Genomic DNA, 23,866 nt, shown 5'->3' on the forward strand with positions numbered 1-23,866 from the left:
TTTTATATTTACCAAAATAAATCAGAATGTTCATATCTTTGTATTTGAATACGATAAATTGCGTTTTTAAACCACAATATTTGAACTGCTCTCATCTTCATATCAAACAAAATCCGGTGTTTGTTTGCTATTATTAAGTGAGTGAAAGGCCTTCCTTTCTCCTCCTGTTATCACGTAATCAGCTGATAAGCTGCTCAGACTTAAAGCAATCGACCCATTGATGGCAGCCAGAGCAGGTTTGGTCTTTGTCCCACAATGCAGATAATCAAGCTATTGCTCCTCGGATTTTCCGGCTTAATTCTTTTCTCGGTCTCGTCAGTGAAGGTATATTGTCGGATCAGATATTCTCTTCTCATTCTAAGTGAAAATTTTGTTTATGTGTATTTCAGACAAAAAGTAATGACGATCCAGACTATGAGTATAGATTTGACAAGGCGAGAAGCATCTTTGATAAACTGCAAAACGAGACGGCCAAGATTCACGAAATTGAGGCTGAGGCAGCTTCCTTTTTTTTATTCCTGCCAGACGGCACCATGCACAAGAATCTTTCGCAAAAATTATCAGACACAGAGGTAAGTTCATATTTATTTTGGGAAAAAACACAACTCGGTTTCCGACGGTGTCTAAAAATATTTTAAAATTGCTACACGTATGATATGGTTGGGATTTTAAGACTACATATCTGTGTATCTGATCATTTTGAACTCCAAAAATCCGAATGAGCAACAATCATTGTTGTGTTGAGCAATAATTAGACCGTCTTAAACCACCATATTCAATAATAATTTTGATGCCAGTTTTAAGGTTTTACTTCAAACATTACAATTATCTGGCGCGTTTTTCAATATATTTACACTTTTCAAAACCTGTTCGTTCAAATGACAGTCAAGATTTTATCATTTTTCACTAGTTGCTGTTTTGTTGTGTTTGTTAATATAGAAAAGGATTTACAGACAAGTTTGACCAGTAATTTCTTATCTACTAGGTAAAACTTTCTAAACAAATACCTGTTGTTATCGTGCAATGAGGTAAGCCTCGGGCATTAAAGAAAATTTAGGACCTAGATTAATGCCATTTTGTTATTCATTTTCGTTGAAAATAACGACATTTGCCAAGGAAACCTCCTTAATCGGGTCTAAGACTCTTTCAGGAGCGAAAGCTCTTGAAAGGACTTGCAATAAACGCCGAAAATGATTATCTTAAAGTGGAATGATACTGGGCAACAATTGAAAATTATTTGAATTGTTGGATGCCATAAACAATTGATCGATAAACAATTTGTTCAACAATTCGCAATAATTAAAAACGGCCCTTCCTACAATAAAAATTCAAATTTTGCCAATTTTCTCCAAAATTTACAGTGCTTGAACATATTTTCTGGGCATATTCCGATTCCTCTCGTCGAGATCTGTCCAACGGTGTATGCCACTTATTGGGGAAACTCTTGGTTTTGAAATTAAATCGGATTTCAAGTAAGGAGACAGCCATTACCATTTGAAAAGCACGGTAACTTTCCAGCCAATTTTCTCGAAAAATTACAGTGCTTCGTAGGTCAATTTAGGTTTTAACTGGATCCTAAGGGAAGAGTTAATGCATTGGCAACAAGCATTTTCCAGGCTTTTGCAGTATAATTCCTCTTTCAGTTAGGTTAGGAAATCGCCAAATGTGGCCTCAAAACTGGCGAGGTTGATTGCTCCATATTTGAATTAAAACGGATTTCATCCTCACTGCTTTAAAACTTCCTCCTTTCTAATATTTCTTGTCTACAAGTTTCGGCTTCACAGTAGAGCCCTATTTCAAGGATAAAGCACACTGGCTCCAACACAAGTCGGCAACAGTTGTTTAAGGAAAGAAATGTTGTTAAGGAGGAAGTTATAAAGCAACGAGTATGAAGTCTAGTTTTTTAAATTCAAATAGGGAACTGTTCAATAATTTCCTCATTTTCGTCAAGAAAAACATAGAAAATTTCCCAATCCTAGAGACACAACTGAATACCCCATGAGCATCATATCGCTTTAACTCTTCCAACTTACTACTTCTCTCAGTCTTACCTTACCAGCTGAATGTTAGAGGAAATTTTGTGTTTCAGAATAACGACGGAACCGAGTATGTAGGCGCAAAAGAGAACATTGACAAGGCACTCGACACAATCAGTAAACTACACGACGAGATTAATTATTTCCAGGGCAATGCGACTTCCTTTAACTTCATCATAAACGTCATGCTAGAAGATGACATTTTCGACAGATTGGCCAATTTAGGGGTGGTAAGTGATAAATTTCTATTTAGCTGAAAATTTGCTATCAAACCCGCTGTTTTCTCTAAACACGGCACTTTCCCATACATTATATCATCCAGTGAACAAGGAAGCTGTTCTTGAGCGCGCATTTAGCGTGCACTTGCAATGTGAGAGTTGGAGCGACGTTTGGAGGTCGAGTGCAGGCTGATTTGTGCCTTCTTTCTCTTACGATTGATGATTCCATGCGGATTGGGGAGGAGTTTGAAAGCTTTCCGACTCGCTACTTTCTGGTTTAACCTTTCCAGCATGCGAATTAATTTCACGGGATGAATGTCCAGGATTTCAATAAAATACCCAGATGCGGGGGCAGTAACACGGGCTGCTCCGTTTCTTATTTTTAACTATGCTTCTTCCAATGAGACTCGAGTGCCCATGTTATTCGCAACGTTATTGGGACGCGGAGTTTTCTCGAGTTGTTCGATATCAGGGGGATGATTATCTCAAACTGATTATAGAAAAAAAACACTCATTAATTTTTTGTTTTGGCAGGTGAAGGAGCCTGTGATCGACGTGGCACGCCAACTATCAAATGGGGGCAAATCCGTGATCGAGAATATACTGGAAGTAATTGACATAGGTTGTGAAAATTTCAAAGCGGTTGTTTCTGATGCAAAAGAAAACCTTAAAAGAAATCATTTCAAGGCTATTCTCACCGATTACATCACCTTTTGCAAGAAGAACAACCCCATTCAGGTTGCGTTCAATCAGCTGTTGCCCATGATTCATGAAACTATGAAATTTATGGACGATATGATAAAATTTTGCATGAATGAAGAGGTGAGTAAACTAAACAGTTACATTTACTACTTGCCTGGAAATGAAGCCAAAAAATGTATGCGTGAAAAAACTGGCTCGCGTTTTTGTTAAGGCAATTTTCCCAGATTCAAGGCAATTGATATTTGAGCAATTCTGGAATCTATTTGCCCATGTCAGAGATGGCAAAAGGTGGTTAATTTAGTGCCTCGATATGCTCAAATAAGCTGGGAGGCGCCATGACATTTTTGCTAGTTTTCATAAACCTCCACAATGGCGTTTCAATAAAAGACACTTTGGTACATGGAAGCGAAAGGATGGCCAGATTAGGCCCAAGCTCCTCTGTGGCCACTCGGGTCCCATTTTATCGGCTTGGTGATGCAATGGGACCTTGTGAGCTCATAGCCCACAGCATTTGCTTTACATAGGTTTAATATCAGGTATTTTCTTTCTGTTTTAGAGTGCTGAGCAGGTTGAAAAAGTTCGCCGTAGCTTAGATCTAACCCGGTCAATCATGGAAGGAGATCTAAGCGAATTTAGAGAGTCCAAAATTTTGTACGACTCAGCAGCGGACGCTTCGATGGATGCGCTTTTCAAGGTTGTCCAACAAATCCGGCTCACTCACTCAAGCGGCAGGAAATACAGGATCAATAAACTCCACTGATGCTGTTCATCGGGTGTAAATATTATATATGATATTTTAGTGAGAATAAACAAATATTTATTATACAAAATGTGACGGACTGAGTGCGCTCTTGCAATAAGGTACTGCTATATAATATGTGCTCGTAATGAGCCATTTTCCCCATCAACTGCATAAGTGTATGAAAATATAGCTGGCCAACAGGTGTTCCGCCACCGTTTTTGCTCTCTTTCTGGTAAATTGCCGCGAGATTTGCGAGAAACTGGTCTCGGGAGAGAAGGTTAGTTGCAGTTGGAGCATGCTAAAAATTTCTCTGAAAAGGCCACGGATTTGTTTCTTAACTCCAAGCGCATACTGCTGAACCATTTGAAAAATCACTTTTTTCTGACGAGCAAAATATGATACCGGTGTTCTAAATTTTTATTTCAAACAAAAACTAACCTCTCCTTTCTCTCCAATCTCCTTAAAACGGCAAAACTCGATTTTCTTGCTAAAAATTAAGTATTTGCAGCAAATACATAATTATCACTAGTTTTATTTCTTAATATCAATATTTATTATAGTTATATAACTAGTTCTAGAAAGGCTGTAATTATTCATTTTAAATAAAAAGCGTTGAAAATTGAAAAGGTAAAATACTCCTTTTATTGAATAAAAGTTGTACTCACGTATTCAATATGAATTAGATGCGTCAATCATGTGGATCTTTAGATAAGATTGACAGTTACTCGCTTGCTAAAAGCATTGCAATCGACAAATAAGGGAGCACGAGCCTCATTGGAGAAAGTCCAGTCGAGAGAGCTCATGGTACTGCCCCCGCACGGGAAGTCTTATATTGAAACGCTAAACATTCGTCCCGTGGAATGTATATGCACGCATGCTGGAAAGGTGCAAACCATGGTAGCGAATCGGAAAGCTTTTACAAATTCACCTGAATTTTAATGGAATCGTCATTGCAATGCAAGAGAATCAAATTTAGGCGAAACTTAGCCAGAACTTGGCCCCAAACATCGCTCCGATTCCCATATAGAATGCGCTCAAAGGTTTGTTTATACGTGAAATATCCCTTCATTAAAAATGGTGGCTTTGTGAAACTTATATTTTAAAGCCCTGGTCGGGAAAGAGGGAGGCGATGTCAGTCTCAACTGCCTTTCGTTTCAATCGCAATGCAATAAAGTGTCGGACGTTGGAGGGGTCGGCGGTGCGGGCCGCGGTCCAACCTGACCCTCATTGGCGTCAAGCGTCAGCTGAATTCGGCTGATTTGGCCGCGATTAACGAGCTGCTGCAGAGGCTTAATTGGAATCTGACCGCGGCCAACGAGGCCCTCTCCACCGTGCCAGAGAGAACAATGTGCGCGGCGGTGAATTTGTCGAGCATTAACCCACCGACCGCCTCCCTACTTGTCCCGCTTACTTTGCAGGCTAGGCCAGAAATCGTGCTAATTTACGAGCTAATTGGCCGGTGTGCAAGGCCAAAGCCAAACACGGAGCGCACCCAAGAGTACGTCCACCCCGAATCGATTCCCGGTGCTGCCTCTGGAGGGCAACGTCTCGAATTCACACATTCGCAACAAATACATGTCGTAGCTTTTATTGCCCACCGCTGAGTTCACATAAAAGTTGCTGACCCAAAAGTAGTGGTGCGGTCCCGGATTGGACACTTCTCGCTCGGCGTTTGCGAAAACAAATCTGGAGCAAACTTTCTGTCTCCCTCTTCACTCCCCAAACTGCCAGAAAATAAATTCGGTGAGGGGAACGGAAGGGAATAAAAAATTATGGCGATTCTGCGGGGAGGACATACTGTGTCTGAAAAGAATTTATCTGAAATATTGATTTGAAAATTTTCTAGGTGTCTAAATTTGGTCCGCAGTGGAATCTGTAAGAAAAGTGATTTATTTGAGCTGGATTTTGTCTGAAAATCGAGTAACACGTTGAAAAAATATTAATTTAAACTTAATTCTGCGATTGTTTTGTTTGTTAAAAATCAGTGTATAATTTTAAACAAAATCAAATAAGATATTTCAAACTGACACTATTTTTTGAGAAGTGATCAGATAAACTTAACATTTTTGGAATCTCCACCGTACAACAACAAATCGAACGATGTGCGATTTTCATACTTTTGTAAAATTTCATGATTTTCCCATTTTTCCAAAGATTAAACAATCACGTGCAGAAATGTAACGGCTTGGAGCAGAGTTTTGATTTTTCGCAATATAGTTTTCATAAATTCCAGATTTATTTTGGCTATTTAAATATTTTGCGGGTTGTTAGATTTGTTGGAATAAACGAGTCAATTTCTTCTGCTATATTTGATAAATTAATTAAAAAAATATAATTTTGCAAAATCGTAAGTATAATAGACTCAGACTCATTCTTTTGGGGCAAACAATATCACCCCCGATTTCTGGTCCCCAATGGGAAGTTTGATTGCGCGTCTGCGTCGTCTTTGCGGGCTCGGACTGTAAGGCCTCATCGGAAATAATGAGGTGGAAATAGTTGCCGGCGCAGCGAGCAGAAGTTGGCGTAATACGCGGCGACGTAAAGTTTGCGCTCTCGTCGGCGCTATTTGGACGCCATGTATCTTAGTCATTAAGTCCAGGGCACACGGACTTTGTGCTCCAAGGAGGCATTATGCTCTACAAGTCGGCCGTGCTGGGCCGCATTGTTGACTGCACGCGAGCGAACAAGGCGTTTGCAAGGCTCGACTTGTTGCGAAACTTCACCGGGCTTAAGTCAAGTTTAATAGGAATTGTTTCAATATGGGTGAGAGAGCGTGACTGCAGCGGCAGGGGCGCCAAGCCCGGACTTCTGAGTGTCGCAGCGCTGATCCCTGATTTGCTTATCACTCGATAATAATGCGAGCCACACTATACCGATGATTGGATTTGTATCGCTGCGGTCGGCGGCCCAAGCACGTAACGCGCGGTGATCATGTGGTGCGCTGCTGCTGCTTTGATGCTGTTCTTTATCGCCGTCAATTGCGTAAGCTAGTTTCCATTTAGACGACGTCAGCTGGAAAATTGCATTCAGACATTCCCTCCCTTTGAAATAAATTTGTTCTCACTGATGGAGAGAAAAAAATATCCAACGGGTGTAAATTTTGAATTGGATAAGAAAAGAGTTGATTTGACAGTTTGTTTTAAATGAGTGTTTGTCTGCAAAAAAACTAGTTTTAAAATCTCAATTTTTTAATTTATTTGACGAGATGATGCATATTTTTTTAGCCAGTTCAGTTTTGTTCTCGTAAACAAGCAATTTTGTAAAAAGGATTTACCGGAAAATAAGAGAGAGGAAATTTTAATCCAGAATATGTTTGTAAATTATATCAGCATTCCAAATTTGCCTAGATTTTCCTCTAGCACTTCTAAACGGTGATTTAAACAGTAAAATTCATCCTCTTCCTTAAATTTATTTTTGCAAGAATTTAAATAAAAATTATTGCCAAACATTTTCAGCAAGAGCCAGCTGTGAATCAAAAGCTGTCAGAAGCGTCAGCCGCCGTGAGGCAAGCCAAAGACGGAATCCTTGAGTGGCAAGCATCAGTTTTTGCGGTGCAAAACTACCTCGGTTTCGAGTTTGACTTTGCAGTCACGAATGTGGTGCACACCCTGGAGCAAATTCCGATTCCGGCGAACGTCACGACCGCCTTAAGACCGACCGTCGAGAAGAACCGAGTCGTTTTAGCCGACAGGGTGGTGCGTTTGGAGAAACTGCTGGACGAAGAGAGGGTTAAATTGGATGAGCTGGACCTCGCATTATTTTATCCGAAACCTGCTGTCATTTCTACGGCATTAGCTGCGCTGAAAGAAGTCGCAAGGCCCGTGCCCGAATTTTACAATGCGTATAAGCAGGCTGAGGCAGACGTGCTGCTCCACTTTTTGATTGAAGTGAAAAAGGCGTTGCTGCAGCACGTGAGCAAATGAACCGGAATTCGCTGCAATTCACAGAAAATCCTCTTAACAGGTGGGTCCTTTGGCTGACGAGGCGAAATTGGCGGTGCAGGACATAGAAAAGCAAGCAGTTGCGAGAAACGTCGTCATGGAAGCGGCCAAAGTTAGCCACGACGAGCGAACGGACAGTTTGCAGAAAATTGTGAGTGAAGCCCTGCTGCTGCTGCCGCCTGAGACTGTTTCTGCGTAGCTTTAGATCTTCAGTAAATAATAAAAACCCATAAAAGAATAAAAGTTTCTTATTTTTTGATTTATGTAATCATGGAAATAAATTAAAGAAGGTTGTATATTTTATAAAAACCCTATTGTCAATAATTATTTGCTTTTCATTTTAATAGAGAAAAGTAGTTAAAAAATATTTAACCACCTTTCCTATGCTTAAATTTTATTGGGCCCAAACTTAAGTTAAAATTATAAAAAAATCATTGGCAAATTGAATTTTTCGAGGAAAAATTTATCACACCATAAAATTAAACGATTATATAAGATTATGAAGTGAGTTCAAGGACATTACAGACGGTTCTAGACGATCTTAATAATTGCTTAGTTCGTGCCTATGATACCTATAATAGTGAAAACACATAACGTAGCCGTGTATTAAAAACTCAATCCATAATTTGGCAAAAGTTGGGAAAATATGCAACAAGTATTTTGATAATTGCGTTTGTTGCAACTAGAATTTTACTGTCGAACTATTTTTATCAATATCATCTATCTATTATTCTACACAAAGAAAACATTATGGTCGCTGAAACTCTAAAAAACTCATATCTGGTTCTTGTCATCTCATAGATAAGAAAAAATCAGGTGTTGGTGAATCTTTAGTTTCGTTTGATTTCTCTCTACATTGCTAAGGGAAAACATGCACTTCAAAATCGCCCTCGCTTTTCTAATAGGATGCGTATGTAAATATTTTATATATTTTATAAGTGCCATATGATTTGTGTTTTGCAGGCAGTCGCCGCAGATCCTACTAAAAATGAGTCTCGAGACTTAGCTGCGGATATTATAGAAGCTCAAAAAGAGCTGTCGACATTCATCCAGGAAGCGCTGAAATTTAGATCGACTTATCAGCTCATCTTGAATGCTGACATTCTTCTCGAAGTCAACAACAACTTCTACCAAATTTACTCTTTAATGCAAACCTTAGGGGTACTTGGTAGAAATTAATTTTCTGGTTCAAATTAGTAAAATTATCTCAGGTGGACCAGGCAACCATTGACGGAATAAAAGCAATTGCCGAGCAAGACATAAACGTGATGACTGTTGCAACAGACAACCTGGAGTCTGCCAATCTGGACATGATCAATGGCGCCTACGTCATTAATTCTATTCTGAGAAACGGCACCCTCACGGACCTAAGATCCAACTACGATTTGTGGATGGGAGAAGCGTATCCACTGTTCCTTCAACGATATAGGCAGTACTTCAATGCTCTTAGCGTCACTGGAAACGTCCTTGAGCTTGAAGTCGCTGCTGCTATTAATGGACTGGTGAGGCAAATCCTTTTTTACCTGAATTATTGCTAAAAATCTATCAACAGGAAGGATCTGAAGTTACTGCAATTTATGTTTACCTCCAGAAAACCAATGACCGCATCAACGCAGATGCAGCGTTGATGGAAAGAGAGGTTTACGTCTATGATTTTACTCTCAATGAAGCAAGACTAGCAGTAGAAGTGGTTATGTTTCAAGTTCCTCCGAGTTTGAGCAGCATTTAATTAAAATTTTAACAAACATAATAAACAGTTGCATAAATATATTACTATGGTGCTTTTCATTCGGTCTGATTTTTCATTATATAGATTGTGCTTTGAGAGAATTTACAAAAAAAAACAGATTAGTAAATTTCAATTTTATTCTACTCAGCTTCAAATGGCGTAAGTTGACAAAGTTTTATTTCTACTTTACGGAGAAAACAAAGTTAAAGGTGACTGTGCGTTGAGAGCGTTCCCGAAAAATTAATAGAAGTAATTTACAAATTTTGTAACAAAGAATGATTTATTGTGAACAATAGAAATACGATCAACTCTGCTGCAAAAGGCGTAAGCCAAAAAGCTTTTTCTTCATTGAAAATAGATTCCTATAAAGACAAGGCGAATAGAAATATAAAACTGTGATTTAAATGTATTGTTTTGCAATAAGTCATTTGGAAGAAAATTGGAATAGCATTTAAATAAGAGATTCGTTCTCTATATCTTATCTATACCGAAAAATCGGTGAACATTTATGTGTCACAATCTCACGTTCCTCCTGACTATCACATTCTCAAGTTTTAGTCGATCAAGATGCGTGCAATAATCTTCGTAGCTTTGATTCCCATCGTGAGTTTAAACATGAAATAATTTGGCCGAATTTTTTATTTAAAACTAAATTTTCAGGCATTTTCGGCGGTATTGCCAAATTCGAAACCAGTCTTATCAGATGTCATCGTGACACCGAAGGACCTCGCCACAGATGTTGCGGTGGCGCACCTTTCGGTCATTGACCACATGCGTGACCTGATCGTACGTCAGACCAATCAAGTGCAGCTCCATTATTTACTCATCATCGACTCGTACAACAAGGTTTTCCAGATCACAAGCTTGCTGCAGCAGCTTCAGGTTAGCGTACATCGCTAATTTAATTTCCTCGAATTAACTTGAATTGTACAGGTTGCACCGGAAGTTATTAACGGAATTGGCAGCACTATTTACGGCCATTTTGTCGACTACCTGAATTCGTTCAACAATTTCGCAATTTCTCTACTTTCCATCAAAAGTGAACTCGTTGATATTAATCAAAAGCTGAATTTGCTGGACCCCACCTTGTCCGGCTCTCATGCAAACCTTACTTCGTCGACACAGGCAAATGCGAATGAATATATAGCGATTCAAGCTTCCTTGGAAACCATGATCACGGAGGCAGAAAGTGCTATTGTAGCGGCCATGGATGGATTAGTAAAACAAAATATATTGCAAATTTATTTAATTTTGAACATTTGATTTCAGAGTGGCCAGCAAGTAATTGACGTTTACCTGCTCATTCAAGATATCAAAAATTCACTTCAATACAAGCAAGAAGAGTTGCGGAATGCAAATGCAGTTTACGAAGTTGTTGCTGCACAGTGTCTGTTCTATGTCAAAGCCGTTGCTGATCAATTAGTTCCTTGATTGAAATAGGAATTAAATTTAATGTAATTCACGTTGGTTTTGCTTTAAAGAATAAATATTTTACGAATTATTTGAAAGTTTCTTTCCGGTTGTTTCCTATAAAATAATGATACTAATGAAGTTATGAAAATGAGAGAATGCCATTTAAATAATTTGCGGGCGGTGCCATTAAGGGCATAAGTTGACTGTACATTTTTCACCGCCTAGCCTAAAAAATGGCAAACTTTTTAGTGAGAGGTAAAAATCACAGGGATATAATTTTTTATACTCTTTTAGGTTCCCACCAAATCTTTCAAGTGGCAGACACTAAACAATGAAACCTCAGAAGGGGTTTTAACTTGATTTATCCTATAGATAATCTAATTAACCCTTTTGAAAGTAGAATACTTTGACGATACAATTATTAACTTTCATCTAAAAAGTTTCAAATTCACAGTGATTTTTCTGCCATTTCCAAGCTTAACAAGAAAACGTAAGATCTATAAACAGAAATCACAGATAACATTTTGTTATCGTTTTTTCTTTCGAAAGGTGGTCACATATATGTAATCTGGCCTACAAAACAGTCAAGACGTGACATTTGATGCTGCTTTGGTAAATTAGCCATCACAGATAAGGCAAAATATTTAAAGTTGCTGATCTTTTGTCATTTCACTTCTTAATTTGGGAGATTAACAATGCAGCTGAAATTCACCGTCTTTTTCCTAATTGGATGCGTAAGTTTTGATAAATGCATTTCGTGAAATCCATTATACATAGGTGTAAATTTGTAGGCGATTGCTGCAGATCCAACACAAAATGAATCACGTGATTTGGCTGCTGACATTAGGATTGCCCAACAAGAGCTGTCCTCTTTTATAAAAGAAGCACTCAAATTCAGCTCCACCTTCCAGCTCATTCTGAACGCGGATATTCTCCTCGAAGTCAATAACAACTTCCACCAAATCTACTCGTTGATGCAGAACATTGGAGTATGAGCATGATTGAAATCCTCTGCTATATTTTAATTAATTAATAATCAGGTACAGCAAGAGACTATTGAACAGATCAGGGCATCCGGTGAACAGGACAAGGCTGTGATTTCCACTGCCACAGACAATCTGGAGTATGCAAACCTTGACATGATAAACGGAGCTTACGTCATCAACTCCAATCTGAGAAACGGCTCCCTTACTGATGTGCGGAGCAATTATGACATTTGGGTCGGAGAATTTTTACCTCTGTTCAACCAACGCTACCAGCAGTTCAACGCAGCCTTATCTCTCACGGGGAACTCCATTGAACTTCAAGTGGTTTCTGCTATCACTGGATTGGTTAGATGTTAAATTTACAAAAAAAAAATCAATGGCCATAACTGCGACTGCTAAATTACAGGAAGGAGCAGAAGTTAATGCAATTTACGCATACCTCCAAAAAACCAACGACCGCATCAATGAAGACGCCGAGCTGATGCAAAGAGAGTTAATTGTCTACGATAGAGTGTTGACCACTGCTTTAAATGCGGTGCAGCTCGTTCTCAGCCAAGCTTGAGGGGTGTAATTCTAAATTTTAAATAAACTTTTGAATATTGGATTAAATTAATTCACTGCAAATTAATTTTTCTCGATTAAAAATACGTGATGCTCCTTTTTAATGTAACTTGTGTGAAATTAATGGGACATTTAGAAAAAAACTATATATTGTTTAATAAAGAAAACTTTACTGCTTTTGATTGCATTTCAATATTTGGCTTTTAATATAGACTGCCACACGATTTTATTGAAAAACTTCAATTATATGATTATTTTTCAGAGTTTGTCATGAGGTTAATCTGAGATAAGATAGGCCAACTGAATTGTTTATTAAAATGTGGATCTCGTAAACACTTGTACCGCACTTTCGAGATAGACATGGACCGTAAAATCTCGATCCTTCTTCTTGCATCATTGGTTTTAAGCGTAACATTTTTATTTTATGGTTTCCTTCAATCATTTAAAATTCCTGCAGGCTTTCAGCGCAACAGTCCCACGAATCACGACCGAGGAGGTTGACGATGCACAGATCAAAAATATTTTCCTTGCCGAGAAGCTGTTGGTTTTTGCAGCAGAATTCAAATCTTTTAATGAATCGCACTGGTGCGTAGAGGCGACTAATTTCTTCATTGACACTATAGATAGTTTGGTGACGGTCGATGTGAGCTATTTCTCCAACAAAAATTATTATCGTCATTGAAGCTTACTATTGCAGGCAAACCCAACCCTTATTGCTGATCTCAGAGTGAGGTCTGAAGCTGAAAAACAAGAGGTCGTTAAAAAAATTAACGATCTGACTGCCAATTTCAACGCACTCAACACGCAATTATTCCGCATTGCTGAAAAACTGAGACTGGAACTCTTTGCTGAACTATCGGAGCATTTTATTCAATTTCAAACAATCACTAGCTCCATTGAAACGCAATACGCGGATTTTCAGTCGTATTTGAACTTTGTCATTAGCGATCTGGAATTGGCTGTTCTGCTCGCCATTAATGGACTGGTGAGTACACATTAAAATAACTATATAGAGTTAAATTTAATGCAAAAGTGTTTTAGAGCCATCCTAACATACCGGATGTGCACACTCACCTGCAGCAAAGCAAGGATGCTGCTATTAATGGAAACGAATTCGTAGTCCAAGCCGAAGCACTCTATACAAATGCCAAAAACGCCGCTTTTTCAGCCATAGACGTGATCGTCAGTCAAACTAAATTCAAGACTGTTAGTAAATTTCTTAAAAACATTCCATTTTTATTTAATTCTGTTCCAAGGAACTAAAACGTGAAGTCAGATTAGTCCTGAAAGGTCAAGCTGCACCTGAAGATGTGACTTCAGCCCAGTCGAGCATTTTTAATTGGATCGAGCACATGATCAGCATCAATACAAAATTCAGCCGACTGAACAATGCACTGTCGCTGCAAGTTGCAGATTCGTTTCATGAGATATTCGCTTCAATGCGCGAGCTTTTGGTAAATCATTTACGTATTTAAGAAAGCGCGTAATGGTCAAACACCTAGTTTAGGTCGACGAAGCGACCGTGTCAAGCATCGAGACGGATAACAGAATCGACGGGCAGCTACTGAAACTGACAATTAGTACCGCCGGCAGCGCGATGCAGACGACCACAACCACACTGGACACCATCAATTACATCTTGAACCATTTGGACGGGGACTCAAGGGGGAAACTTCAAACTCTGAGGGATACATTGTCGTCAAACATAAATACCGTCAACTCTGACTATAACACTGTTTTTACGACCATCGACACCAATTTACCTCTGACCTTGGAGAATATCAGAGTTGCAATCGCTGGCCTGGTATGAGCTGCAGAAAGCATATTTTAAACTACTTGAAATGATTTTTCTCGTTTTCAGAGCGGGGACCCGGTGATTCGGATTTATTTGGCGATTCAGGAAATCGAAAACACTTTCTCTACAAACAGGATAGACATAGAAAGCGAGAAGCCACTGTATGACGACAACATCACCGCCTTTTTACCCGTGCTGGACAAAATCATTAAAGATCTCTGTTCCGGCCTGTTCTGCTAACTGATTCAGAAATAAATGCGAATTTTGCCCAAAGCTCGAGTCTTCTTTCCTGTCACTTTTATTCCACGCAGGTATTGCTGCTGATAGAGCCGTTTATTCCAGACCTTTTTCTCGGGTGACAGGACGCTTACAGACTCTTATTTGACACGGGAGTAATACCTCCTCCTTGCCGACCGCAACCCTTATATATTTTTCACGTGTATTTCCCAAGAGTTCTCTTTCCAGCTCGCGCTTCTCTTCGGAAAAGCACCGGCTCGCGTTTCGATCTATTTCAGCACGTGCTGTGTGTTCGGTTCGAAATATATACGCCGGATATACGCAGCGATCGTCTGATCTTTCCATTTCCAAATCAAGCGGGCGTTTCTGCCAAAATTATTAGCAATTTCGGATAAATGGGAAGTCTTTTTACGTTATTAGCTTAGTTTTATTCTCGTTGTTTGTTGAAAGTATCAGTTGTAACGGCAATTTCAAGTAACGCCACTGACGATAGTATTCAAAGAGGCAGGAAAATAAGTGGAAAAATGAACTCGACGTCGGAACAAAAAAAAAAGGAGGAGAAAAGACAGCAGTAGCGGATAGAGATTGCGTCGGGAGTTGGCCGGCTGTCTGCAGGGAACTGTAAAATGCGGCGGGCTCAGGTGTGCTTTATAACAAAAGAGATTAAAACGCCGCGCGCAAGTAAATGCCGCAGCTTTTGATGGAGCAAGAAAGTTCGCAGCGCAGAAAAGTTGCTGTTTAACGCAGTCGGTGCTAGCTGCTGCTGGTCGGCCATTTTCGTTAGACACACACTGCAATTCCGCCTTCATTCGCAGAAAGTGGATAATTCAGCTGGAGAGAGAGAGAGAGAGAGAGAGAGAGAGAGAGAGAGAGAGAGAGAGAGAGAGAGAGAGAGAGCAAGCAAGCACTTTTCTTTTTCTTTCCCACCGCCATTCACGGAGAGAGGATGTAATTGCCGCGCGCGCGTCTGCTTTTGAATTTATTACACGCCTCGGGGAATAGCACTTTCCTTTCGCCGCCACTGCCACCGCGTCTCTGCATCGAACGAAAGTTTACGCGTTCAATCGCAGAATGTGTACCAAATTGAAATCATATTACTCCATCATATTCTGCTTGGCTGCGTCCTTTGCCGCACCGAGAGCGTCAAGCAACATGCTCAGAGATGGAAGGCAGCTAATGGAAGCTGTGGTTCAATTAACTTATCGTTAGTTCAAGTCTGCCTCGTGGAAAGATTCGGATATAGAGGCTCTCGCGTCTGTAATATACCGGAACAAACATTTTATCTTACCTTATAGTATTTCCCATAAACTGCTTGTAAGGAATATTTTGCTAGGAACGATTGTGGGACACCAAAATTTATCTGACGAGAGCAGATGAGAATTTACAGGTGTCAAACGTAACATATAAACATACAAATCAACAGGAAAATTTTAATTAAAAAAACAATTGCACCAGCAAATTGAAAATTTTTGATTAATTTTTAGGTTTTAAGGTGAGTCAAAGGGTGATTTAAATGGTTTTTATTCTTAAGATGGTTTAAGGCGATTGTGTATAAAGTGTATACGTGTGCCTCGAAAGTCTTAAAATTGCATTTTGGTATATAAAAGTAAATCAGATACTCAGAAAAATAATAAATCCAAACCCTAAAAAATATTTTGAAGAAGCATCAATCTAAACAGCATCCTAGCTAATTTTAAGAAGACTGAAATTTATACTCGGATCAAAGGGGGACATTTCCGGATTTAACGAGATAGCCAACTTTTCTAGTGAATTCGGCTCTGAAGTATTATATGTTTTGAGACGGCAAATTGCTAGAAAAGCAGCAGTGCAGCGTTTGAAGCCGATACCCTTTTGATCTTTAGCTCATTTTAATTGCAAAATCCAGCTCGTCACGCGCAAAGGACGTTGTTTGCGGCGAAAATGCAAAGCTGACAGAGAGAAGCGGCCGCGAGCTATACATGCGAAAGTTACAAAGTGATACTCACTCATCGACCATGAGAAACTTGTCGCCTTCGGACCTGATACAGTTGCCTTTGAAGCTGAGCCTATCTGCGTCGATGACGATGGGCTGGCGCACGCCGGACTGGAACCAAGTGCCCTCCCATCTGCTGGGGAATTTGCACGAGCCTGCAACAAAAGGGACGCAAAATTGTCATATATTCATACACAAAAGGAGGAAAGAGGGCAAAACAAAAGTTTCGCCCAGATTACACAAAAGAAAAGCAGCGTACTAAACAGGGAGACAAGAAGAAAAACACGAGAAAAGGGAGAACGATGCCGGCTGAGAGCACTTGAAAAGTCCATTAGGAGTGTGCGACGGGGCCTCCGGCGGCGGCCCTCTGGAGGTGGCCGTCTGCAATCACACGCCACGCGATTCCTTCTTATTTAAATGAGCCAACAGCACCCGCACATTCGGCTGCTGCTTTTTTCCTTCTTCCTTCCCTTTCCGCCGAGCACAAACTTTTATCTTAATTACGCCGAATTAAAAATGCAAATGAGCCGCTGGGTGCTAATCTGCAATGTGTGTGCGTGCGTCGACTTGGTTGTTTCCCTTTTGTCCTACGTTGTTTTGTTAAACGCGCAAGAATTTCGCACGCACTCGCTGATTAGCAATTCAATGCGAAAGCCTCATTTCTTGTCTTCCGCACCGACTCAACAAAACAAAACTTTGCCAACGAGTAAAAACGGAGGCAAGCTGCAATTGAGAGCTTGCTAAAATCTGCCTGTCCTGAAATGTTTTTTGGCCGTTGTTGATTCCACTTTGAATATGAGAGCAAAAATCTTATTGTTAGCAAATTCGGATAGCTGATGAAATTTGCAACCCATAAAAAATGTAAATAGCCCAAATAAAACTAGTGTAGTGCCTCCACCTAATGGTGTTAACCTTTACCCTGAAGTTCACCTGTGCGCCCATGCGCACTGCTAGTTTTGTGATAAAGTGATTATTCCCAATATATCAGCCGAGCGTTAAGCAGCTACGTGTTAACGCTCGCAAGGCCAGTGAAACTCAGTGCACATCACACGCCCTTAAGAAAACTTAAAATAATATCTTAAACTTTGTACGCAGTGAGTTAAAGTTCAAATACCAAATGACTATTTATTAATTTGCAGTACGCTGACCTTGCCTGTAATATTCCTGGTGTAATTGATATTGTTCTCGCCTCATAACTGACCCGACCCGTTTACCGGGGTAAGATATGTTTTAATCAATTTATATTTCTGTGATGTTAATTATATATATTTACTTTTGTATTTTAATGTGTAAATTTATGCCTTTTATACTTTAAAATTTTAGTTGAATTTTACCTTTATAAATATCTGAAATTCTTATTTGTAATACGCATTATTGACATTTTTCTTGACTGAATTCTTATGTAATTCCAGTTCTATCTCGAGGCAACAATAAAATTTGGTATCCAAACCATTTGAGGGAATTTGACTCTCCGTTCCCCATACTAGATTTTTTATCAACTAGCTTATTTCAGCACGTAATTTTCCCAGAGCACATTTCTGCTAGAAAATTTTGGATAAATAGCTATTTTTTCAAAATATTGTAAATCACACATTCGATTCATCCTGCTTAGCAGATTTCAAAAATTTAAAGTTGATTGAAATCAAACCCCTTTTTAAAGAAATTGTGGTAGTTTAATATTTGTGAAAATTTTGACTGTTAAAATATCGAAGCGTGGATCTGAATAAATAAATCTTTAAAAATAAATAATGCAAAAATTTTAATTGCTAATTCACTCAGTGACAACTGTGGAGAAAAACGCAGGCTGTTATGCGTCTTATTTCTCGTCTGGTGGAGTCCATCCATATTCCCATCTCATAAAATTCTTTCCGAATATGCAGAGTGCTGGCGGCGACGGCATGTTTCGGCATTATCACTTGCATCTTTATTTCATGGGCAGCGAGACGAAAAGAAAAGAGTGCGTTTGCCTTCAAGTAGCCCCTTCGGAGGGCGAAGGAAAAATGAACTCGGTTTGCTTGCTCGGCGGCCGAGAATTGTAAACTCACGTCCTTCTTTGCTTCTCCACGAGCTTTGTATGAATAAATGCATGGATGGGGGCCATCAAGACAAGAGTGCGCGCCGCACAAAGAAAGAAAAGCTCGCTGCTCGCCGTGCCGAGGAGGCATATTGAAATGTGACTCGCTGTGCGTTTACTCGGGGGACCCTATAAGGTCTGTCAAGAGCTGCCTGCCTGCCAGCCTCCTGCGAAATCAAACAAGCCAAGATTGTCTGCCGAGACACCGGGGAAAGGGTTGTTTTTGATACACGTTTGCCGGCCAGCAGAAGCAGATATTTCGAATGATAACAATGCGGACGTTTTGCCTCCGGAATGGCCACGTATGCAACCGGGGGAACACAGATGGCGCGCGGGTTGCATAATGCCGATTTGCGTTCACTAGCGCTACTTGCAATTTGCAATGCAATGAGGGGCATTTCGAAAAAGATCTGAGAAATAGATTTAATATCGTATACTAATTTTTTATAATGTTCACATTTTTTTCGTTTAGGGTGGTGTAGAGGTGTCAAAAATAATTTAGAATGCCGGATAAATTTCATGCCTTTATCCGGAAAATCGGGGTTAACCTTGGCGTTCACAACAATGAAAATATCTCGAGCGTTCTAATAATGCTAGAACTTTCAAATACATAGTATGTTCCTAAAGCTAGCTATTTAAACAGCCTACAATTTCTCACAATTATGATTTAAAATTTGAGTAATTTTTAAAATTTGAAATTGTTTAATAACGGAATATTTTCTAAGTATGACATTTCTGGCTATTTCAACACCTCTATATACCATTCTTACAACTTATCAATAATATAGGGTGGTGCTAAAATGAAAAAGAAATAATTGTAGACAGTATATCAATACATTTATAAAATTTAGTAATTATATACAATAATAAATAAATAGATGAATAATTTAATGAAAACAAGTCATTTTATTCTTCCTTAATTTCATAGAAATGAAATTAGTGGCCAAGACATAGAGAAGTTGAAGCAATGCATATTCAAAAGAAAAAATGCTTTAGAAGCTCAGTAGGAATAAAAATATGAAGATTTCCTTTACGCCTTCAATCTTATGATGTGTTCACGTTGGTAAAAATGAACAATCAGCTCAAGGATGCGATAGAGCGTGTCCGATGTTGAGCGATTTGCATCCTTCCACGCGGCGCACTCTATATAACTTAATAAATAAATAGAGCGAGCGCGCGCGCGACACAAAGTAGCTCGTTGGTTCGTTCGTTCGCAAGCGATTTTGCTCTGGTGATTGACGCACAAAGAACTGCGAAAGGAGCCGGGCGTGATTTGTGCGCTCATGTGGACATGCATAAATTTTGATCCTTTGTTGTTCAGCCGTGCAGAAAAGCTCATAAAAATATAATAACTGCTCCAACGGCGGCGGCAGCGACGTCGGCACACGGCTCTCTGTGTGTGCACGGGTACTATGTGTATGTGTGTGTGTGCAGTGCGGCTGCCAAACACGCCAAATGAAATAAGCGAGGAGAGTGCGGGAGAGAGAGTGAAAGAGAGAGCCTGGGTTATTTTAATATCAATGGTGCCATCGGCATGCTCTCTCTCTCTCTCTCTCTCTCTCTCTCTCTCTCTCTCTCTCTCTCTCTCTCTCTCTCTTTCTCTCTTGCTTTCGACGGTGCATGAATGACGACTATTTTAATGTCCTGTAAATATTTAGCAAGGCACGCTGCTGGCTGGTTGTTTGATGCTAGACGCCCTCTGTCTCGCGCCAGAAGAGAGGCGAACAGAGATAATAATCTAATATTAATATCGCCGAGTCAACGGTTTAAAAATTCCGTTTCTGAGTGCGCTGACCAGCCGAGTGCGAAACTGACCGGTGGGTAACCCTCCCTATTCAGCATAAAAACGAATTTGAAAACTTATTTAAAGGCAAGGGAACAAAAATATTTAGTGAACTAAATTAATTATAAAGCTGAGCAAGATTGATTAAATTCTCAACCCTAAAATAGCTGTTAATTTCTTTTTGGAAATCCAAGATCTTCTCTAATTTATTTTTAGCTCATGTCCGCGGACATTTTACTAGAAAATTTTTCCATCAAATTTAAATTGATGATTTTAAGATGAAAAAAAAATTTAACAGTCTCACCGAGTTTTAATTTTTCGAATTATAAAGAGTTAAAACACAATATTTTATGGATTGTTAGATTCCCTTAAACAATCCAAATTTTATCTAAGAATATCAAAATTCATCGAGAAGACAAAAAACACTTTTTTAATCAAAGAGAAAATCAGCTAAAATAGCAATTTATTGCCTTGAAAAAAGCCTGCAAAAACTTTTAAATTAGCTCCTAAAATATTTTAGAGCAAATTTCAACAAATACATTTTTAGTATTCTTTCTGTCTTTGTTTTAATTAGTTCTGGCTTGTTTTAAAAAATGTTGCAAAAGGCTGCTTGGTGGATTCGCTTGCTCTGCCAAGGGATTTTTTGGCGAAACGAGGGTTGCCAAAGCGCGTGCCCATTCTCGTGGCGTACGGCATAAAGCGTAATTTTTCGAATTCCTCGGTCCCCATTACGCACACGCAGCGCGATTCCCATTGTGCGGCCGCCATTTATTTCAGCCTGTCCGGCAAATTGCGTTTAACAAACTCAGACAGGTCCATTGTTGTCGGGTCCGCCGTCAGCCAGAATCTCGGACCCCTCGTGGTAATATTGCGCATTCTGGACATACTTTGCACAACAACACACGAGCGTACATCGAAAAATGTATGTACGGTAATCGCAGGGAGCGAGTGAGAGTTGATCGGTTGGCGGATATTTGCACATTAAAACGAGTGGCGCAGCAGAATCATGCGCGCCAATTAGGCATTTCGCCGAATGCTGACGCGAGCAGTGTCACTCCGACCGTAAAAACGGCTCGCATCAGCGCGGCTTATTTTATTAATTTCCGCAAAGTCGACAGCAGCAGCCATCCGCCGCTTTTGCGCGAGTGCGGATTGCTAGCCTCTCTTTTTCCCGCAATCCCCCCAGGGATCTGCTCGCTCAGGCTTCTTGACTTATTAGATCGTGTTTGCTCCAAGTTTGCTATTAAGCTGGCGTTTCTTGTTATCAGCTTGACAAAAATGGAAGGAAAATCGATTTTGGCTGCAAACTGAAAAAGTCTTCTCGGGAAAGATTTCAGATACATAAGTCCTGTGAAAATTAGACGATTGATGCAGATATATGGTTGATTTTTCGTCTTAAAATAGCCATTTATTTTTATCGGTGTGTCTTTAGTATTTAAAAATCAGTTTCTAAATGTTTAAAATTTTATTCATTTTGCTAATTTTACCAAGTTGCATCATTATGCCACTCGTTTCTTTTTCACTTAAACGATGAATGATCAATTACAACAGTTAAAACCATTGGGAAAATGGCTGCTTTTTCCGGAACATTTTGCAATTTTTATATTGCAAGACAGTAATCTATGTAATCAACCGAGCACTGGAAGAGGGCGCAACTCGCGGAAATTTTGAAATGGGGTTAAGTATTAAGGTCCCAGAAAAATTCGGAAATTAATCGAATTTGCAAATGCGTCAGAATGCAGAAATTGTGCCTAAAAAACTTCAAACTTGGCTTGGAAACTGTTTATAGCTGACTAAATTCGTAAAAAATAAGCTAATTTCATTGCGAAAATTCTAAATATTTCGAATAAAATTTTCATCCCTAGAGATGTACAATAAGCTTTCAGTTACGCTTGTAAATGCACAATTTTTCGCGTCGAAAATAAATTAGATCTGGGGAGTGTTCCCTGAGGTAGCAGTTGTTGTTGTTTCTGAGTGCATTTTACTTCCTGCGAAATTGGAGCTTTAATCAAGCCAGACGTGAGAAGTGCAAACAAGTTTCCAAGTTGTAAATTCGCCGGCGGTGCACGGCGGGTCGCACATTTGACATGCATCTCACAAAGAAAAGTGTCCATTAGAGGAAGAAAGGGGTCAGACACCTCTCTCGAGTTGCGCTGGCTCCTGGGGAACAATCGGCCCAAGGAGAGCAGGTGGCCGCGTTGCTGTTATGATGCAGCCGCATAAATTGCTGTGTGCCGAGTGCTCGTTACTCGGGCCGTTTTATTGGCTCGGTGCATTACCGGCCGGCAGCGAAGGCTAATGCAGCCCGGCAGGAGATTTAGACCGTATTTAGTGCTGACAAGTACACGTGGCGGGCGTAAACATGGCTTTTTTATCGCTCTGGGCGTCTTCTCAATAATGCAGCCGGCGAGAACAGGTGAAACTGCACACCGAGGACGCCACCGCCGTTGGTCGTCGTATCGGAAATAGATATAAAAACCAACGGGCGGCTGTTGTTGCACTGTACGCGGAACAAATGGCTTTTGCCCGGGTCGAGCTGCCGAACGGGCCAAATTTCATCAGCCGGCAAAAGGGTTGCCATAAACCTAGTATTTTAGGTTCATGCCGCCACCTCTAGACAGATTTCAGAACATCGCCCGTGCCACAGGTAGAATCGAAAGTTGACTTTGGTTATCACTAGGTCTGAGGAAATGAAAAATAATTTTTCACCAAATTTGTATTTTGTTTGAGAAATTGCTCCTGCGCGAAAAGAAATGTTTTTGTCTTCGAATTTTACAGGCATAAAATAATAATCTTTATTTGACTTTTGGCGTGCACATAACTCATGACAATAAATGTACCGAATTATATTCATCCAATTGCAAAAAATACAAACATATATTCACATTCATTCAAGAACTAACATAGTTGTTGCTACAGCTACTGTACAAACAAATGTTCAGCAAAGTAAAATTGATATTTACGAACAAAATCACACCGCGCATCAACAAACGCCAGCATGTTAATATTACAAATTATTTACACCATTCTGATCAGCAAAATAGTATAACTTATGAGTATATAAGAACTCTTTCAACACACTCACAAACTGAATTTGAATAATTGCGTAAAAGAGGTTGGACTTTTCTTATTTGCATTTGCGATCTAAAAATTGCAAAAGTTTCCAAAAATTCAGTCATATTTGCGACGCTCAAGTCGTAGCGTAAATTGATTCTTTATCGTTAAGGAGAACAGAAATACGCGGCTTTTTTACTGATGGTACTTGGCAATATAAATATAATGTTGAAAGCTTAATAGGAACCGATTTTGCTGGCGATTGTTCTTAAAATCGTTTGTAAAAGATACATTTTTCTACCAAAACAACAATTGAAGCAATCGCCTTTTTTGTTTAAAATATAAATGATTATTTTTATTGATTTTTCGTGGGTTTCAATTACTTGAAATTCCATGAATGATGCTCATTTTAAGTCCATTGCTTCATATCATACACAAGAAAAATAATAATAATAATAAAAATAGAAGTTTTATCCATCAAGGAAATATCCACATTCTTGGAAAAGTACGAAACACCTAAATTATCTGTCAAACTAACAGGCTTCAAAATTAGGACCGAGAGAGTTTATCGCCTTTATTTCATATTGGGAAATGAGTAATTGTGGAGCGATTGAATTTCTGCC

General features: G+C 39.5%; 7 protein-coding genes across 12 annotated transcripts in view; 6 read left to right on the forward strand and 1 right to left on the reverse strand.

The window, feature by feature from the left end:
- Nucleotides 1–23,866, reverse strand: part of LOC135939432 (uncharacterized) — a 175,800-nt gene that overhangs the window by 45,556 nt on the left and 106,378 nt on the right. For all 6 annotated transcript variants that reach the window (XM_065483858.1, XM_065483833.1, XM_065483866.1 and 3 more), the window contains one exon: nucleotides 16,346–16,487. In XM_065483858.1, coding sequence (XP_065339930.1) covers nucleotides 16,346–16,487 — 142 coding nt within the window. The remainder of the gene's footprint in view (nucleotides 1–16,345; nucleotides 16,488–23,866) is intronic.
- On the forward strand, nucleotides 83–3,791 carry LOC135946493 (uncharacterized). The gene is made up of 5 exons (XM_065494722.1): nucleotides 83–324; nucleotides 390–572; nucleotides 2,090–2,266; nucleotides 2,789–3,076; nucleotides 3,513–3,791. Exons 1-5 carry the CDS (start codon nucleotides 256–258, stop codon nucleotides 3,714–3,716), a joined length of 921 nt encoding a protein of 306 aa, XP_065350794.1. The 5' UTR covers nucleotides 83–255; the 3' UTR covers nucleotides 3,717–3,791.
- Nucleotides 6,554–7,871, forward strand: LOC135944993 (uncharacterized). Its single transcript, XM_065492297.1, has 3 exons — nucleotides 6,554–6,680; nucleotides 7,154–7,609; nucleotides 7,662–7,871. Exons 1-3 carry the CDS (start codon nucleotides 6,630–6,632, stop codon nucleotides 7,836–7,838), a joined length of 684 nt encoding a protein of 227 aa, XP_065348369.1. The 5' UTR covers nucleotides 6,554–6,629; the 3' UTR covers nucleotides 7,839–7,871.
- On the forward strand, nucleotides 8,511–9,388 carry LOC135934677 (uncharacterized). Its single transcript, XM_065476595.1, has 4 exons — nucleotides 8,511–8,549; nucleotides 8,603–8,800; nucleotides 8,851–9,141; nucleotides 9,192–9,388. The coding sequence occupies exons 1-4, from the start codon at nucleotides 8,511–8,513 to the stop codon at nucleotides 9,366–9,368; spliced, it is 705 nt and encodes a 234-aa protein (XP_065332667.1). The 3' UTR covers nucleotides 9,369–9,388.
- On the forward strand, nucleotides 9,900–10,869 carry LOC135947754 (uncharacterized). The gene is made up of 4 exons (XM_065496689.1): nucleotides 9,900–9,971; nucleotides 10,029–10,250; nucleotides 10,302–10,586; nucleotides 10,638–10,869. Exons 1-4 carry the CDS (start codon nucleotides 9,936–9,938, stop codon nucleotides 10,797–10,799), a joined length of 705 nt encoding a protein of 234 aa, XP_065352761.1. The 5' UTR covers nucleotides 9,900–9,935; the 3' UTR covers nucleotides 10,800–10,869.
- Nucleotides 11,365–12,505, forward strand: LOC135948566 (uncharacterized). The gene is made up of 4 exons (XM_065497912.1): nucleotides 11,365–11,515; nucleotides 11,573–11,770; nucleotides 11,822–12,112; nucleotides 12,174–12,505. The coding sequence occupies exons 1-4, from the start codon at nucleotides 11,477–11,479 to the stop codon at nucleotides 12,327–12,329; spliced, it is 684 nt and encodes a 227-aa protein (XP_065353984.1). The 5' UTR covers nucleotides 11,365–11,476; the 3' UTR covers nucleotides 12,330–12,505.
- On the forward strand, nucleotides 12,587–14,396 carry LOC135948565 (uncharacterized). The gene is made up of 7 exons (XM_065497911.1): nucleotides 12,587–12,736; nucleotides 12,786–12,971; nucleotides 13,026–13,313; nucleotides 13,370–13,534; nucleotides 13,585–13,782; nucleotides 13,836–14,132; nucleotides 14,190–14,396. The coding sequence occupies exons 1-7, from the start codon at nucleotides 12,689–12,691 to the stop codon at nucleotides 14,361–14,363; spliced, it is 1,356 nt and encodes a 451-aa protein (XP_065353983.1). The 5' UTR covers nucleotides 12,587–12,688; the 3' UTR covers nucleotides 14,364–14,396.

The sequence above is a fragment of the Cloeon dipterum genome, chromosome 1 (assembly GCF_949628265.1).
Source record: "Cloeon dipterum chromosome 1, ieCloDipt1.1, whole genome shotgun sequence".
Taxonomy (NCBI): Eukaryota; Metazoa; Arthropoda; class Insecta; order Ephemeroptera; family Baetidae; genus Cloeon; species Cloeon dipterum.